This window comes from Oncorhynchus keta, chromosome 19 (assembly GCF_023373465.1).
Source record: "Oncorhynchus keta strain PuntledgeMale-10-30-2019 chromosome 19, Oket_V2, whole genome shotgun sequence".
In the NCBI taxonomy this organism is placed as follows: domain Eukaryota; kingdom Metazoa; phylum Chordata; class Actinopteri; order Salmoniformes; family Salmonidae; genus Oncorhynchus; species Oncorhynchus keta.
In genome coordinates this window covers 53,235,559-53,253,444 of record NC_068439.1, presented here as the reverse complement: position 1 = coordinate 53,253,444, position 17,886 = coordinate 53,235,559, and the positions used below count along the sequence as shown (strand labels likewise).

Genomic DNA, 17,886 nt, shown 5'->3' with positions numbered 1-17,886 from the left:
AACGTTCAAACCGTGAAATAAGGAAATAAACGTTTTTATATTGCTTCTGTTTAAAATATATGAATCCAAATAGTTGCTTGTGTGTGTGAGTTTACATTAGTTAGTCAGCAACGCTAGTGGGAATTACGTTCAATGAACGCCATTTTGATTCTGTTGATACGGCACAGTACGTTTTATTCTAAATGAAGGTCTAGGTACCGGTAGTTTCCTGAACAGCTTACTTCGTACAGTTCGGCCCACTGAAGATTGGGGGACGCAGCACATGGTGTAAGTGGAATGATAGTCGATGTGACTGCTGCTTACTCTGTGTCGAATACTCGTGATTAATATTGAGATTGTTGGAAATATTTGTTGTTGTGGTGTTTATGTTTTGTGTTGTATCTTTCATGTTACAGGTTGGACAAAGCGTTAACACCCCCCCTGTGGCTGTTAGTAGTAGCCGAGCTCCAGCTGATTGCTTTGAGTCCAGTGAGGACACTTGGATGATCAATTAATCCAAACTGAGCTGTTTAGGACTATTCGGATCCCTGTGGCCGCTCGTGTCGGCAAAGCCATCCACCTTCGTTGTCCAATTTGACCACCGAGGACTATTTATAGAAGCGGATATTTGCTACTTGAGTTGGCTGAAGATCCTATACAACGACAAGGCCCCAGTCTCATCCCCAGCCTTGCGTACCCTTGATCATTTTGTTGAAGTCATGGGGGATACTGGTAGTGAGCGCAGCAAACCCTTACCACCTCGGTGTCCATGTGGATTTTGGGGGTAAGATGTCGCACATCATGTATTGTGGAGATGGTTTATTGTAGTGATAACGAGGATGGATATTAATGTCGCCTACGTTAAAGCCATTGTTATGTTGGGCATACCGGGTGGGGGTTGGGGCAAATGTTTGAGTTACAAAACTGATTCCCATCTGAATGTTTTGAGGTTTGCTGAACGTTTGGGCTTGTTTTCATTCTCTATCCATGAGTGTAGATATATCAAAGCGTCGAATCATGTTCTGTGGTTCTGAACGCGTTATATTAAAATGTCTGGTTATAATCTGATCATCATTCGCTCTAGTTAGGCTCTGTGTCTCCTTAAATGGAAATGTATCCATTCTAAAGAAATTATATCCAAACTAAAGATTAAACGTTAACACGTTAACATTTTGTGTCCAATATTCTCCAGACTGTCATTGCCTTGTAACCACATTAGTTATCAAGTTACAGCACGTTCATCCCTCACATTCCAGTCAAGTTGTGATTACATACCGGAAATGTTTATTTGATGTTATTTAATCGAGCCCATTTAGGCAGTACATTAAACCATCTTTCGTGAAATAGAGCGACCAACCAAAGGGTATGGCCTACTTATAATAAAAATGGGGCCTTTGTTTGAGCTGGACAGTTCTTCCTGTATGGTCAACTATTGCCACGTTCAAAACAACGGGGAACTTGGAAATATCCGACTTTAGTGCGTTCAAGACAACTAGGAACTCGGAAAAAACGAGCTCTGACTGGGGGGAAATTGTTTACGACTTCAAATTCCAAGTCGGAAACTCTGGCATCTGTCTAGAGCTCAGACCTAAAGATCACTGACGTCGTGAATTGACATCGTTTTTCCCCCAGTTGTCTTGAAAGCACCATGTGTAGCAACGAGATGAGGACTCTGGGATATAACTCCATGGATGATTTTATGTACTAAAACCCTGCCCTTCTTTCTTGTGCCATGCTCTCTAACTAGTCACGCTGATCTTTAGGGTGTGTTATATGTGAGCGAACTGAGAATTACTCACACCTCTCAATGTCAGGTGACACAATCGGAAGCATGTTTACGGCTCTTGCGGTCAACACCTGGTTCGAGGCGTCTGAAGCTTGTCACAGTTTTCCATTTTGAAGCCCTCCGGCTTTCTTTGTAGCCCTTCCCTGCTGTGTTCAAACTATCTCGCTTTCTGAGTATGCCTGATTACAGCTAGAGCCAGGAACAAACATCCTCTTCAGTTTGAGATATCTCATTAAACATTGGGAGGGGAGTCTATCGTGAGACTGCAGGATATAGGCTTCGCCTTTAGAAGTGGGCTAGTTTAAAAAAATCTGGGCTGAATTTCCAGCTTTCCTGTTTTTAGGTCAGTTGGTTCTTCTCTGGTAAAATGGAGCCTGTGCATATCAATTTGACCGAATTCAAAGGACATTATTTTGATAGTGACAAACTATTCCAGACTGATACTCTGTTTTGACGAACATGTTAGCTCAGTTGAAGCCCTTATCGAGATGGGGAGTGAAGGAGGACATTAGGTTATAATGCATTAGCTGAAAGTGGGTAGGCAAACACATCTTCAATGTAGTGCAAGGATTTGGCTAGCATGGGGCTTGTCAGAACTCTCATCTATGATTGAGGTCTTTCTAGGTATACTGCAAATCCTCTTCTCGGTTGAGGTCTAGTTACTCTACCACTGAATGACACACGTGATGTTGGGAGGAAAAGTCCAATTGCAGTTAAGGTCATGGTAGGATGAGTACTAAATGTATCCCAGGTCAATTGGAACACTCCATTGGTCACATTCCCTCCTGAGGGCACAATGGGCTGAATACCCTATGGAGTTCCAACATTTTACTGTATTGACAGAGCTCACACAGCCCAGAACAGAAACATACCAGCATTATGCATTGTGCCCTCCTGTTAAAGTGAGTGTCAGAGGTCCAGAAGGAGAACAACCATTAGTCTACCACTGGAAATGTAATGTCATTGAGGAAAGGATTCAAAGGAAAGCCTGAGAAAATGGTGCATGTTTAGGTGGGAGATTTCAGTTGAACAGATTTGAGGCTATGTGGAAGGGTTTGGGTTGTGTACCTGGAGTTGAGTCTGCTGTCGTTAGTTAGCCTATTACACATTAGGATTGTGAGGGAAGTAAACCTGATTTTAGATTTTAAAATGTAAATCTATGCCAATTTTTTTTCTAGGCTATTTCTGACCACAACATTTAGTGTAATGTATACATAGGGTAATGCAAAAAAAAATGTGATTGATACACATAGAGCTTATGTAGTAGTTGTTATCAATGTTGAGTTGACTACCCTACTTCAGTCAGTAATGAACCCTTGAACCCTCAGGCCAATGTCAATGGCGGTCAAAAGCCCCTGTCAGGTTAGGCTTCTTGGCACAATTGATTAGCCTGGACTGATTAGCTTGTTAACCGGTGAGAGATGGTATCAAATGAGTGCAATGGTGTAGGCCTACCTGTCATTTGTTGCTGTAAAAATATTGACTTTTGCTACCTTATGCTCCTTCCCTTTTCAACTGTTTGCAACAACCTCTACCCCACCCCCACCTTTGTTTGTTTCCCCCTTCTCTTCCCTGCCATGACTTTCTGTGATCTGTCGCCCCTGCCATCCCATTTGTTTTCACTCACTCTCCGTAGCTATGGCAACCTCAGAGCCGTCTGACTGTCTGAGTACAAAAAAAAATGGGTCAGGTTTGAGTGTCCCAAGAGCCATTGAAATGCATAATTTTTTTTAAAGTGTGATTTTTGTTGCAAATAAGAGGGCCATATTGCATTGACTGACGTGTGTCTAGTGAGCCTTTATCCTATTTGGCCATCTCCACCTTGGTACAATTCCTTTCTGGGACTGACTTTTATTTTTGTTTTTTCTCTCCCCAGGTCCAGTAAAACCATGAACCTCTGCTCAAAATGTTTTGCTGGTAAGTCTTGCTGTTCCTTGCGAAAGCCAACTAAATTCCCATAAAGGTGGAAGACAATAGGTTTCTGTTATGTGGTAGAGCCCTGTGTGTACCTGAGACATCAGAATGGAAATTGCAGGGTTTTTTTACACCTCGATTAGGTTACGTATATTGGTTTGTTAGATATGTTTTGTAGAAGTAATGTATGTACCTTTTTGTATAAAAAAAAAAATCCTGTGAAATATTCCAAAGGCATGCAGTAAAAATACAAGGCTATTTTCAGAATCCAAAAAGTCAATTTCCAGATTAACATCTCATTGACATAATAGCTATCTCAAGAATAAAACTGGTGTCAGGAAAAATATGTTCTCAGGTCTGATATCTTGCTTTGCTGTATGTTGGGGTGTTGGCTCTCAATACTCCTGTGGATAAAGATTGCAGCTCTAAAATGGAGCTTATGACTGAAGTTTTGAGATGGGCTTCTGTAGGCCTTTTCAGCAGCATCATTGCCTAGAATAGATTCAATACACAAGAGCACCACGACAGCAGAAATGGGTTCTATAGAGGATTAAGATAAGGCCCAGCTGCCTTTTGACCTTGTGCAGCCCTCTGGGTTTTGGGAGTTGATGGATAGACTCCCTGGTAGCCTAAACTGGGGTCATGCTTAGGGCTGTTGCAGTGACCGTATTACCGGCGTCCACGAGTCATGAAGGCAGTCAAATATCACGTGACCGTTTAGTCACGGTAATTATGCTTCTCCAAGCTCTGATGCGGCTCATGGTCATTAGTAGCCTACCAAACTTGCTAACTCCCTGGTACTCATCACTCTATTGTCCCTCTAATCACTCTGGCATCAATACAAATGTAATCGAAAATCGAATCAAACGCTTCATGAGGGCCCATGAGTTCATGTTGCACAACTTTTCTATGGGCTATATAATGGCGTGATAAAGCAGAGGGGTGGCTTTTACTAAATAGAGGATCGGCTTTGTCTATTTATTTGTCACCTTTCCTAATATTAAGCACATTGCTGTTCTTTAGAATAGGAGTATAGCCTTCCTGGTTGGCATGAAAATGAATCACGGGAAAAGCATCCCCCGTCTGCTATTTTAAATGCATAGATGAAATGTATTTTTGACATGTATGTTTCAAGACTGGTGCATGATAATGGTCTGTTCTAAATCAAAACAAATCTCACACATTATTTAGTATGTGTAAAGACAAGATTAAATCAATAATAGTCTGATGGGGTGAATATATTAGCCTATCACTTGTGAATTATATATTATCACTTGTGAATGATGCCCAGCGTAAGGCAAGAAACAAAGCCGTTTTTTGTGACTCTTTCGAATCATAGTCGAACACCTCGTGTGGCCTAGCCCATAGGCCTATATGTTTTGATAAGGTTTGTATCACAACTAAAGTGGCCAGATAACTTCTTTAAAATGAAGAACATTAATCACATTTACAAGGGGGTTTAGAGTCTAACTGGGATACATAAGCTGCGAGTGAGTTTCAAGTTTGGGGAAGATCATTTTCACCATAAAAATGCACCTCTATAATAAAAGCATTACATGCATAATCACATTTGCAGTCACTTTTGATAATGGTGTTTTCCCGCTAATGAAACATTCACGCTTCTAGCCCACTGCCGTGTGCGTGTTGCGCTTATAATGTGAAGAAATAGCTTAATAGTTTATCAAAATTTAAAGATAAATGTTCTGATCTGTTGTCAGCTACATTGATTAAATGTTGTTTTTTAATGCTTGTGGTTATATTAATTTAGGATCTGTTGCATCCCACAACCGTCCCAGACTGTTTGGAGTAGTTATTTCTCGCACAGAATAGAATAGGTTGACTTTTGTACTGTGGGGGATAGCAAAAGCACTAGCCTATGTCAATCTAACTATCTGTTAGGCCTACTCATCTTGTTGGCTGACGGAAAGTAAATGTGGACAGTTCTTCTATATGCACCTCAGAATTGGATAAGGATGCGCGCAGTTGCGTCCCCCCTGTGTCTGTCTTCACTTGTAGCCTGTGAGAAAGACCCGATCACGTGATGGAGAGCGCACAGCACTCAGTGACTGCTTCGGAACAGGCACTCGGGGAGAAGGGCACAACGAAGGCATGGATTTTTTTGCGTGTATTAAAGGCACAAAGGGGATGCTGTCATGCTTGTCAAATTGTGAATGAGAGACTAATGAAGTGTGTACAGCATGCGCAAAAAAAAGCAGAGCTCATGCCTTTCAAGCAACTTTTTAAAATCATCATTAGTCGCATCATGCAGCCTTAATATGTATTAAAAATCTAAACACAGCCCAAAGTTTGTAGTACAAATGGAGTTAGTTATTAAAGTGAAGCATATAGGAGTACCTATTCCTTTGTTAACTGCTCAACACAGGTTAGATTTGCTTAGTGTGCGCACTCCCGCAAATCGTTTGGATAGTTTTTATTTATAGTTTATTCAGCTTTGTTCAGTTTTCTTCATACTATAAAATAATGCCATGGAATTCTAAGCAAATCTTGTCTGCTAAATTAACTAGTGTAGCTCACAGCCATTTGGCACAGCCATTTGGCATAGCCACATCAGGACCTAACATAAGGACATCTCGGAGTATGCTATTCTGTTCTTCTGAAAAAGACTACATTTTCTTCATATCATGCTTCTTTAGCTCTGTCTAAAATAAATAATGGATTTATTTTGAAGGTGAAGGTTATATTACATGGATTTATTATACTTTTTAAAATGTAATGTTCCAATGGTCTGCATAAGTGGCTTGTGGAAGCCAGGAGATGCTAAATGTGTTTAGGTTCATTTATTTGCAATTACTGTTAGACTGACAGTTATTTGCTTGACAATCACCGGCTGACACAATTTTGTGACCGCCACAGCCCTAATCATGCTAAAGGGTCATTCTGAGGTATTGACATCCTCTCAGGTCGGACCATCTGCAATTCTGAATGATGTTTTCGGGAGAGGGAATGGTGACTCATGCCCCCACATGTGTATGTTTGTGTGTACTAAGGCTCTGAAGCTGCTGGTCCATTAAGAGCCAACGTACAGTATGTGGTGCTGGGGTCACTAAATACCATTATTTTGTCTGTCTTTCAGATATCGAGCAGAAGCAGACAGACGAGGACTGTACCTCAAAGCCCAGCCCAAGCACTGGCAGTAGCCAATTGTCTGTCTTCAGTGGCGAGGCGAGCAGCAACAGTAGCCAATCCCTATCGTCGTCACCACCCACTAGCTCCGAGCAGCCATCGGTGTCAACCGAAGACCCTGTCCCCACATTAACAACTACACAGGAGGGTAAGATGGAGGGTCCACAACTTTAGAATTTTGCGATGACGCACATTCTGAAACCTTTGAATGAATTACCATAGCTGAGATCATTGTCAATCATACCAAGTTCTAACTAAATCTCATATCAGACTGGACCCTCACTCTTCAGCATTTTCAATCTATATGGTTTATACAGTGCAGTCGGAAAGTATTCCGACCCCTTTTTTCAGTTTGACGTTACAGCATTATTCTAAAATGTATTACATCTAAAAATAAATCCTCATCAATCTACACACAATACCCCATAATCAGGAACTTATTATGTTGCTAAAAAACTTTAATGAGCATGCCTTCCTTCATGACCTGGCCTTTGTAAAATGGTATAGAATCAGCTTGATCCTCTCTGAAGATGCTTGGACCTTTTTTGATATTTTCAGTGTTATTGTTAACAAACCTGCCCACATAAAGAAAATGAGAATTAAAAACATGAGTTCAGACCCTGGTTCGAACGTGATCTTGCAGAGATACCCTCGGCACACACGCATACTCAGGCTGACTGGCTCTCGATCAGGCAAATGAGAAATAAGTGCGCTCAGGCTATCCGGAAGACCAAAGTTAGTTACTTTAAGGAGCAGTTCTCTCTGTGGGTCTAACCCCAGGAAGTTCTAGAAAACAGTTAAAGACCTGGAGAATTAACCCTCCTCTTCGCAGCTGCCCATGTCCCTTAATGGCGATGATATGGTTGTTACAGAGTCAAAAAAAAACACCTGGGTCGGATGGTTTAGACCTTTTCTTCTTTAAGGTTGCTGCCCCTATCATCGCCAAGCCTATCTCTGACCTTTTAAACCGGTCTCGCCTCTCTGGGGAGGTTCCCATTGCTTGGAAGGCAGCCATGACGCGTCCTTTATTTAAGTGGGGAGATCAAGCTGATCCTAACTGTTATAGGCCTATTTCTATTTCGCCCTGTTTTATCAAAAGTGTTGGAAAAACTTGTCAATAATCAACTGACTGGATTTTTTTTATGTCTATAGTATTCTCTGGTATGTGATCTTGTTTCCGCTCAGGTTATGGATGTGTCACTGCAACCTTAAAGGTCCTCAATGATGTCACCATTGCCCTTGTTTCTAAGAAATGTTGTGCTGCTATTTTTATTGGCTTGGCCAAAGCTTTTGATACGGTAGACCATTCCATTCTTGTGGGCCGGCTAAATAGTATTGGTGTCTCTGAGGGGTCTTTGGCCTGGTTTGCTAATTACCTCAGAGTGTAGTGTATGAAGTCAGAACATATGCTGTCTCAGACACTGCCTGTCACCAAGGCCCGATCCTAGGCCCGATCCTAGGCCCCACACTCTTCTCAATATAGATCAACAACATAGCTCAGGCAGTAGGAAGCTCTCTCATCCATTTATATGTGGATGATAGTCTTATACTCAGCTGGCCCTTCCCTGGATTTTGTGTTAAATGCTCTACAACAAGCTTTCTCTGCCCTTAACCTTATTCTGAACATCTCCAAAACAAAGGTCATGTGGTCTGGTAAGAAGAATGCCCCTCTCCCCACAGGTGGGATTACTACCTCTGAGGGTTTAGAGCTTGAGGTAGTGTACTTGGGAGTACACTGTCCTTCTCTCGACACATATCAAAGCTGCAGGCTAAAGTTAAATCTAGACTTGGTTTCCTCTTATCATAATCGTTCCTCTTTCACCCCAGCTGCCAAACTAAGGAATACCTAGGATAGGATAAGTAATCCTCCCCCCTAAAAGATTTAGATGCACTATTGTAAAGTGGCTGTTCCACTGGATGTCATAAGGTGAATGCACCAATTTGTAAGTCGCTCTGGATAAGAGCGTCTGCTAAATGACTTAAATGTAAATGTAACCCTGATTCAGATGACCATCCTACCCATGCTTGATTACGGAGATGTAATTTATAGATCGTCAGGTAAGGGTGCTCTCGAGCGGCTAGATGTTCTTTACCATTCGCCCATCAGGTTTGCCACCAATGCTCGTTGTAGGACACATCACTGCACTCTATACTCCTCTGTAAACTGGTCATCTCTGTATACCTGTCGCAAGACCCACTGGTTGATGCTTATTTACAAAACCCTCTTAGGCCTCACTCCCCCTCCCCCTATCTGAGATATCTACTGCAGCCCTCATCCTCTACATACAACACCCGTTCTGCCAGTCACATCCTGTTAAAGGTCCCCAAAGAACACGCATCCCTTGGTCGCTCCTATTTTCAGTTCGCTGCAGCTAGCGACTGGAACGAGCTGCAACAAACACTCAAACTGGACAGTTTTCTTTCTCCATCTCTTCATTCAAAGACTCAATCATGGACACTCTTACTGACAGTTGTGGCTGCTTTGCTTGATGTATTGTTGTCTATACTTTTCTTGCCCTTTTTTGCTGTTGTCTGTGCCCAATAATATTTGTACCATGTTGTGCTGCTGCCATGTTGTGCTGCTAACTTGCTACCATGCTGTGTTGTCATGTGTTGCTTCCATGCTATGTTGTCTTAAGTCTCTTTATGTAGTGTTGTCTCCTGTGTGTTTTGTCATTTAAAAAAAAAAAAGTGTCCCCGCAGGAGGCCCTTTGTTTTTTGGTAGGCCGTCGTTGTAAATAAGAATTTGTTCCTACCTGACTTGCCTAGTTAAGTCAAATTAAAATGAGAAAGCGAAAATGGGTTTTTAGCAGAAAAAAAACATACTTTATTTACTTAAGTATTCAGACCCTTTGCTATGAGACTTGACATTGGGCCCCGGTTACATCCTGTTTCCATTGATCATCCTTGAGATGTTTCTACAAAAAGCTAGTTTGTGCTTGTAGCTAGAAACTTATACTACAAGTTATTTATCCCTCGCCCAGCGAAATAAACTACTTTCTTTTCCAAGTTTTACCTCAAGTCTTGCTGCTGATGCCAGTTTGAACTAGTTCGCTGGGAAGGACTCATCAGGATGACCTGGGTGAACTAAATCCATTCCTCTCGACTCTCAGCTGCGCGACATGCATCATCAGACGTGTCATCAAGCGTGTCTGTATAGCCTTTCAACCATTTACTCACACACACACACCAAGCCCCTCCCTCTGTCACTTACATCGAAGATGAGCGATCACTTCTCTCACAAGCGGTTTTAACTCGCTATTTACTTTTGCGGTTTAGTCCAACCGACTCAGTCATATTTTCACAAAGACATTTAGACATTACTGTAATAGAGTAGTTAACCTTTCTAGCGATACCCTTTTTTTTATGTCTCAACTCCTCAGATTGTGCCAGGGGCAGACACTACTAAAACAGGAGTATCAATTAACATTGATTCTAGAGAATTAATGCTCAAGTTTGTCGCGCCCAGTATTGTACCGCTAGCAGCATTTTATCCAAAGACTTGTACTAGCTGTCTAGTCTGTTTTTATAAATGTACAATAAGCATAAAACACAATTATGTAAGGAGTTGGCAACTCGTTCTCCTTCTGAGAAATAAGATGGGCCGCTTGATTTCAACGTCTAAACGAAGTGGACAGGCTAGCATGCTGTTCAAACAGTTGGAGATGAACAGAAGGGTGTGTTCATAATTTAACTGTTCTGCCTTGTTAGCTAGCAAGTAGTTCCAAGTTGGCTAAACTTGAAATATAAAGATTAGCTGAATACTCACTTGCACTTGTGCTTGTGGGATCGTTTGAGACCTGTGTTCATTTTCTATTATGCCTGCTACAAGATATTTGTCATTATTAGTGAATGAATGTGCATTATGGTTCTGGTTAAATTTGTAACAAAAATGCTATTTTCATAGACCTGAAAGCCAGAGATCAGTGATTAAAAAAAATATATATATAATTATTATTTGCAAAAAAAAGCAGATTAAACTATTTTGATAAAATTAAATGATTAGTGGGTCTTATGGTTGTGGAATAGGCATATTTATCACTGAATTAGATTGACTTATTTAGTGAGCCTAAGAAATCATATATATTGTGAATCACCCTAACCTAAAATAATTTCCAGCATTTTCATAAATTTGTGCATTTCCTGCATTAATTTGAGATAATTCCCACACTCCCACGTAGGGCTGCACAATATGGGCGAAAAATCAAGGCCTTATTTTTAACCAAATGTTGCAATTGCGATTTGACTTCCGAATTAGATCAAAACACAGTGAACTGTTGGAATCATGGCAATAAATTATTGTTCTAATTCTATAGTTCGAATATAATAGTGGGCACTTTAAATATAGTGTTTGACATGGCAATGAATGAAAATGCCAGGGAGGGGTTATTGTGGCAGGAACCAAGGTGTTGGTCAGTGTTTCCTAGGAGACCCTATAATCTTTCACTAGTTTTTTTTTTTTCATGTAGCCAACATTCATGCTTCGCCTATTCCTCTGATTTAGAATATACTGTTGCACAAACATGTAGATTTAGGCCTACACCATCACTATTATGTGTAAGCTAGCTACTTTTGCTCTGACTCTTACATTTTATTAGCTAACTAACTAGAGATTTAGCATTAGCGTCTAACACGATTTAAGGAAAACTTGCTAAGAAAAGACAAACTAGCTTTTTGCAGATGTACGAAAGTAATGGTTCCATTTATAGAATGCTTGTGGATTTATATTAAGAAGCAAAGTGGAAATAACATTGTTGTCGTCAACATTGTTGCATGTGCTGCATTAACCTGTTCAGACTGAACGGAAGCATCTCGTGGTCAGGCAACAACGTGCACTCCTTGAGTGACGGGGCTGGGATTGTGTGGAAAGTGGCATGGAGAGAGCGGAGAGGGTTGACTCAAGTAGCTGTGTACACTATACAAATTTACGTTACACACGGCATATCACATTTTAACAAACCAAACATTCAAATACCCAAACCGTACATCTGTGTGTAGTAAAATACAGTATACTGTGACCAGCACTAATGGAAATACCCTCAAATAAAAGGTGACATTCCATACTGTCACTGTGAAACATTTGATCTCAAATTTAAAAAATGCTGGGGTATAGACACAATTTGAAACATTTTTGCTCCGTTGTCAAATAAGATACGGAGGGAAGTGTGTGTATATACGTATGCATTTCATGAAGTCTCTGTTGGCAGAGGTCTGTAAGGTTGGACTGATATGGTGACAGCCTGCTTCTATTTCTGCCTTAGGAGGAGTTGTGTGTGTGTGTGTGTGTGTGTGTGTGTGTGTGTGTGTGTGTGTGTGTCTCACTCCGTTGGCAATACATGTACTAAGCCTGGCCCAGATAGGAATCATACTGGGGCAGTATGGTCACGTTGACCATCTTTTAAGACCTGCATGGTTCTCCCAGGATTTCACTTAAGATTTCCAGTTTTCAACCAATTGCAGTTTCTTGTTGCATTTGGTGTTTTTTTAGGGGTGTAACCATTCATCAATGCGCATCGGTTCCCGATTCAAATGTTTAAGATTTAAGTGCATCGGTCCGTGGACCCAAAACCGATCCAAATGTAGCATGCATCAGTTAGAAAGACGATTCAAGCATTACAAATAGCTGGTTCACTAAAATGTTTGGCTCATTCCATTCTGTCTACCGTCAGAAAATATTTTATAACAACTGAAGTCCTCTCCTTCAGTGTCAAACTGCATGTAAATGTGTTGACAGTCATTTTGCGTGCTGAACAACCCCAGGCAATATCGGTACTGGTTAAACTGCACACACTGCCCGGCCTGTTCCTGATCTTGCACATCTGTGCAGCACTTTCGGCATGCAAATGCTCTGGAGCAGGTTGTCATCAAGGATGTCTCTGTACTTTGCTACGATCATCTGTGCCTCGATCCTGACTAGTCTCCCAGTCTCTGCCGCTGAAAAACATTCCCACAGCAGGATGCGGCCACCACCGTGCTTCGCCGTAGGGATTGTGCCAGGTTTCTTTCAGATGTTGACGCTTGGCACTCCGGCCAAAGAGTTCAATCTTGGTTTCTTCAGACCAGAGAATCTTGTTTCTCATGGTCTGAGAGTCTTTAGGTGCCTTTTGGCAAACTCCAAGCTGGCTGTCATGTGCCTTTTTACTGAGGAGTGACTTCCGTCTGGTCACTCTACCATAAAGGCCTGATTGGTGGAGTGCTGCAGAGATGGTTCTGGGAGGTTCTCCCATCACCACAGAGGAACTCTAGAGCTCGGCCAGAGTGACCATTGGGTTCTTGGTTACCTCCCTGACCAAGACCCCTTTCCCCCCGATTGCTCAGTTTGGCTGGGCGGCCAGCTCTAGGAAGAGTCTTGGTGGTTCCAAACTTCTTCCATTTATGAATGATGGAGGCCACTTTGTTCTTGGGGACCTTCAATGCTGCAGACATTTTTTGCTACCCTTTCACAGATCTGTGCCTCGACACAATGGGTTCTCGGAGCTGTACGGACAATTCCTTTGACCTCGTGGCTTGGTTTTTGCTCTGACTTGTACTGTCAACTGTGGGACCTTTTTTTATATAGACAGGGGTGTGCCTTTCCAAATCACGTCCAATCACTTGAATTTACCACAGATGGACTCCAATCACGTTGTAGAAACATCTCAAGGATGGAAATGGAAACGGGATGCACCTGAGCTCAATTTCGAGTCCCATAGCAAAGAGTCTGAATAATTATGTAAATAAGGTATTTATGTTTTTATTTGCAAAAATGTCTAAACCTGTTTTCGCTTAGTCATTATGGGGTAGTAGTGTGTGTGTGTAGATAGCTTGGGGGGAAAAAGTATATTTCATTCATTTTAGAATAAGGCTGTAACGTAACAAAATGTGGAAAAAGTTGAGGTCTGAATACTTTCCGAAGGCAACGTATGAGCTGTTAATGGTGTTTTACTGGAGTAGTAGTAATCTATCAGAAACACATCTCTCATCTGGCTATACCTGCAGAATTGTTTTTTCCAATATTTTATTTAGATTTTTCAGGTTCACCTGAGTTTGGGTAGTTTAGCAATAGTTTGGGTAGTTTTGCGTTAAACAATCAGTGCATATATATATATATATATATAATCTTTTTTTGATATACAGGGTAAAGTTGATAATTTACTAACGAGGACAGCAGTCACTTTTGCGAGGCGCACTGCGTGGCCGACGCAGGATGTGAACTTCCAAGCAGTCAAAACCATTTGATTTTTAGATGGGAGGTGAAATCCAAATTGTGCTATTGTAATGGATGTGAAACTGCTAGCTTAGTTAGCGGTGGTGCGCCCTAAATAGCGTTTAAATCGGTGACGTCGCTTGCTCTGAGACCTTGAAGTAGTGGTTCCCCTTGCTCTGCAAGGGCCGCGGCTTTTGTGGAGCGCTGGGTAACGATGCTTCATGGGTGACTGTTGTTGATGTGTGCAGAGGGTCCCTGGTTCGAGCCCGGGTATGGGCGAGGGGACGGTCTAAAGTTATACTGTTACACTATATATTCATTGTCTACGTCATAGCTAATTTGTATACGATAAATATTGATACATTACTAGCTCAAGCACTTAATCTGCTAAAATGACTTGTTAATTAGTGGGTGATGGTGATTTTAGAACCAAAGAAAGAAACCCCCAAAAAAAGGCTACATTGCCGCACCTCCCCCTAAATAGTGCATACATAATTTACATACCTCTTGTATAAAGCCTTGTTTTTGTGTTACTATTGCCTTTAGCAAATATTTGTCTTACTTTTTAACACTGCACTGTTGGGAATGGGCTCGTAAGTAAGGATTTCACTGTAAAGTCTACACCTGTTGTTGTATCCGGTGCATGTGACCAATGAAATGTTATTTGATTTAAACAGGCACGCCAGCTCAGACAGATCCAGCACAGGGAGGCCCAGCTCATGAGCTCCATCAGCAGCGGATTTTAATTTAGAATAAATTAATGTTATGCAACAAATGTCAGTGCACCGAATCGATTTGTTCTCTAACTAACCGAATTGCACAGACTCGTTTCAAACTAAAACGTATCGTTCCTGGATCGTATCGGAGCCAATGTATCTAGATACACATTGAATCATCTTGAAAGGGAAAGATGAACATCCCTAGTATTTTTAACCTTCATGTTAAGAATGTAAGTCGAGCGATATGTTGACGTAAATAGACTTGGCATGTCAGGATTTGAGCTTATCTGGTTGCATGGCCACGAGGTCTTAAATCCTTCAAGGTTCTGATATTGTCTTTCTGGCTCCAAAACATCTTGTTCTAGGTGACACACATTTGGGCTCTTGATCAATGAAGAATGATTCCCTTGTCTTGCTCTTTTTGTTCCACAGGAGTATCGTCATGCACAGAAACAGGCCAAGGCACCCTCTGTACACCCACAAAACGTCCTTGCGAATCAGGTACAGCCATACTCCTGCTCTCTGTGTATATTTCTGTGCAATATTGAACGTCCCACGGTTTACTCTGTATCCGTGTAACCTCCTGTTCTCTCAGCTTCAGGGTCGGAGAGCGAGGCGTCACCAGAGAAACGGGCACGGCGGGACTTGGAGGGGGAGGCGGCGAGCGAGGAGCCTAGCCGAGGACCCAAGCAGAAAAACCGCCGGCGCTGCTATCGCTGCCAAACCAAACTGGAGCTGGTACAGCAGGAACTGGGATCCTGTCGCTGCGGTCAGTACTACATAGGAACAGCGCAAACACATCTGAACACGTCTGCCCTTGGTTTCCGTGTCTCCTCACCCCGTGTCTCCTCACCTTGACACAGATTTTTATTCTCTCATTTTCTGTCTCGTTTTCTCGTTTTCGCCTCCCCTCTTTCTCTCATTGTTTCCCTCCCTATTTTGTTTTGTCTTCTAGGCTACGTGTTCTGCATGCTCCACCGTCTACCTGAGCAGCACGACTGCCTGTTCGACCACCTGGGACGTGGGCGCGAGGAGGCCGTCCTCAAGATGGTGAAGCTGGACCGCAAGGTGGGCCGCTCGTGCCAACGCATCGGAGAAGAGTGCTCTTGAGTTGCCCCCGCTGCCCGCCCGTCACCACCCATCCACACAACAGAGAAGCGGCACTTAAATAGAGAGGGGGACGTAAGAGAGCAAGGAAGAGAGAGAGAGGGAGGGAAGGGGAAGAAGGAGAGAGCATGGTTGTAATAGATCCACACTTACCCCACCATTCTGGAGCTGAGGGTTGTTGACCCACTCCTGTTAGTCTTGACCCCTCCAGAGGGAAACAGTTTGGACACTGCCCTGGACACGGTCACCATGGCAACCTCTGGAGCCACACTGTCACTATCGCACGTTCGTTTTCACACAGCCTTAACTTGTCAGAGGGGTATACTACAAAGCAGGATCAATTGGTTAGCCAGCTATCTTTGATGAACAAACAGAATTAACTATTGATTTTCAGGTTCAATTAAGAAAGCTCAACTTAGCTCAACTTGGTTGAGTAAATTGGACCATGCCCATTTCAAGCTTATCTTTCTAAAGAATTAAGTTATTTCACAATATTTACACAAGTTAGCTGGCAAACTATTTTTTTTTCCTTTTTAATCACACAGCAGCGCCATCGCTCAACAACAATCTTACCCCTCAGTCTGTTTCACTGATCACAAAAGATTTAGTCTGCACCAGTATTTTCTAAATAAAACTGACCTCTTTCTCGGCTCCTTGGTCATCTTGGTAAGCAGGTTTTCAGTACATCACTGGTGACAGATAAACGGAACATAGCCCTGTCTGTCCCTTGACCACTCCTCAGGTTGTAGGGTGGAATGTTGACCTTTAACCCCCCCCTTCCTTTTCTGCTCCCTCCTCACCCAATGGCTCCTGCATGGCATTGGATTGAAATAGCGTGTGTTAAGGACGTCGTCGTCCCCGGACATGGGTCAGTTGTTGTGTGACCATGTTTGTTCTTATGAGACTGCTAGACTGGTTTGACTATAAACCGGACCACAAACCCTTGTACTGCAGCCTACTCCTCCGCTTCTCTCAGCTGGATTTAGAGTCTGAACAAATGGACTAGAGTCACACACACAGAACCTCTCTGAAGCAGAAGCCCTTCTCTGCCTGCTGCTCTTTGAATAAGTGATGCTGTTGCTGTTAATGCTCTCCTTCTGTTTTGTACTACCCCGTGCACTCTTACTCCCTTTAATTTTACATACACACTACACAATCCCTGACTCACTGGACTGTCAAACTATGGCTCTATTCGTATGGCCATACAAGCAGAGCACTTAAAAAGCATGCATAATACATTGCTTCATTTTTTTTTGTAGTATGCTAGTCTGTTCCATATTTTACTCCTCCTACCCCAGTCACACTACTTGAGTGTGCTGGTCCCAATGCTCATCTCATTCTTCTTCCTCACTTCCCTCTCTGCTTCCTTCTCTTACTGGCCCCCTTCCTCCGGTGTGAGGAATGACTGAAGGATGGCAGGAGCAACGTGTAGAGTGGCATAGTGGGTGGTTTTATTTTGGTATTTCTGCGACCCGTCATCTCTCGAGTGCCGTTGGGGAAAATTTAAGAAATGTTATCTTTCTGTATCTTAAAAGAAATTTTATTTAACCATATATTATTTTGATTTACTTACACATTAGCATAGCTGCATATTTAGTTAAATGTATAAAACCAGAACAATTGTTATGTTCTCCTTTCATTTGATTATTTTCCCCTTTTTGCTGAGGATGAATAAACTGGATTAGAGGAATTGGGTGGCCTGTGTGATCTTTAAAACATTTGAATTATTTCATTAAAATAAGGGTAAACATTTTGCATTATTTTCTACAGAAACTTAAAGCAGTTCATCAAAACAAGTGATAATGGAAAGTGTGAACCTGATTCTATGGAAAATTTTGCAAATGTCTGTAACGAAAAATAAAAAGCTCTCTAAAATAGACAACGAACATGACCCTTTGTGTTTTCTGTCAGCCTTCAGGGGTCAAATTTTCCAACATTCTAAGGCCGTGGCCACATTCAGATTTTCTAAAAATTCCAGATGGGGCCAATGGTTGCCGAATGAATGACAATGGATGTGATTTTTCTGCCTAAAATGCCACAAATTCTCTTTT

At 42.0% G+C, this 17,886-nt stretch overlaps 1 protein-coding gene and 1 long non-coding RNA gene across 2 annotated transcripts in view; one reads left to right on the top strand and one right to left on the bottom strand.

The window, feature by feature from the left end:
* Positions 1-17,886, bottom strand: part of LOC127909420 (uncharacterized) — a 286,097-nt gene that overhangs the window by 63,247 nt on the left and 204,964 nt on the right. The gene's annotated exons all lie outside the window — the stretch shown is intronic.
* Positions 116-17,717, top strand: LOC118398474 (AN1-type zinc finger protein 3-like). The gene is made up of 7 exons (XM_035793851.2): positions 116-267; positions 396-763; positions 3,642-3,682; positions 6,774-6,971; positions 15,161-15,229; positions 15,324-15,497; positions 15,684-17,717. Exons 2-7 carry the CDS (start codon positions 699-701, stop codon positions 15,836-15,838), a joined length of 702 nt encoding a protein of 233 aa, XP_035649744.1. The 5' UTR covers positions 116-267; positions 396-698; the 3' UTR covers positions 15,839-17,717.

Bases quoted from the DNA above. Each gene is read 5' to 3' on its own strand.
- LOC118398474 (XM_035793851.2), top strand. From the start codon at position 699: ATGGGGGATACTGGTAGTGAGCGCAGCAAACCCTTACCACCTCGGTGT. The intron at 3,683-6,773 runs GTAAGTCTTGCT...TCTGTCTTTCAG, and splicing joins CTGCTCAAAATGTTTTGCTG to ATATCGAGCAGAAGCAGACA. The intron at 15,498-15,683 runs GTCAGTACTACA...TTTGTCTTCTAG, and splicing joins ACTGGGATCCTGTCGCTGCG to GCTACGTGTTCTGCATGCTC.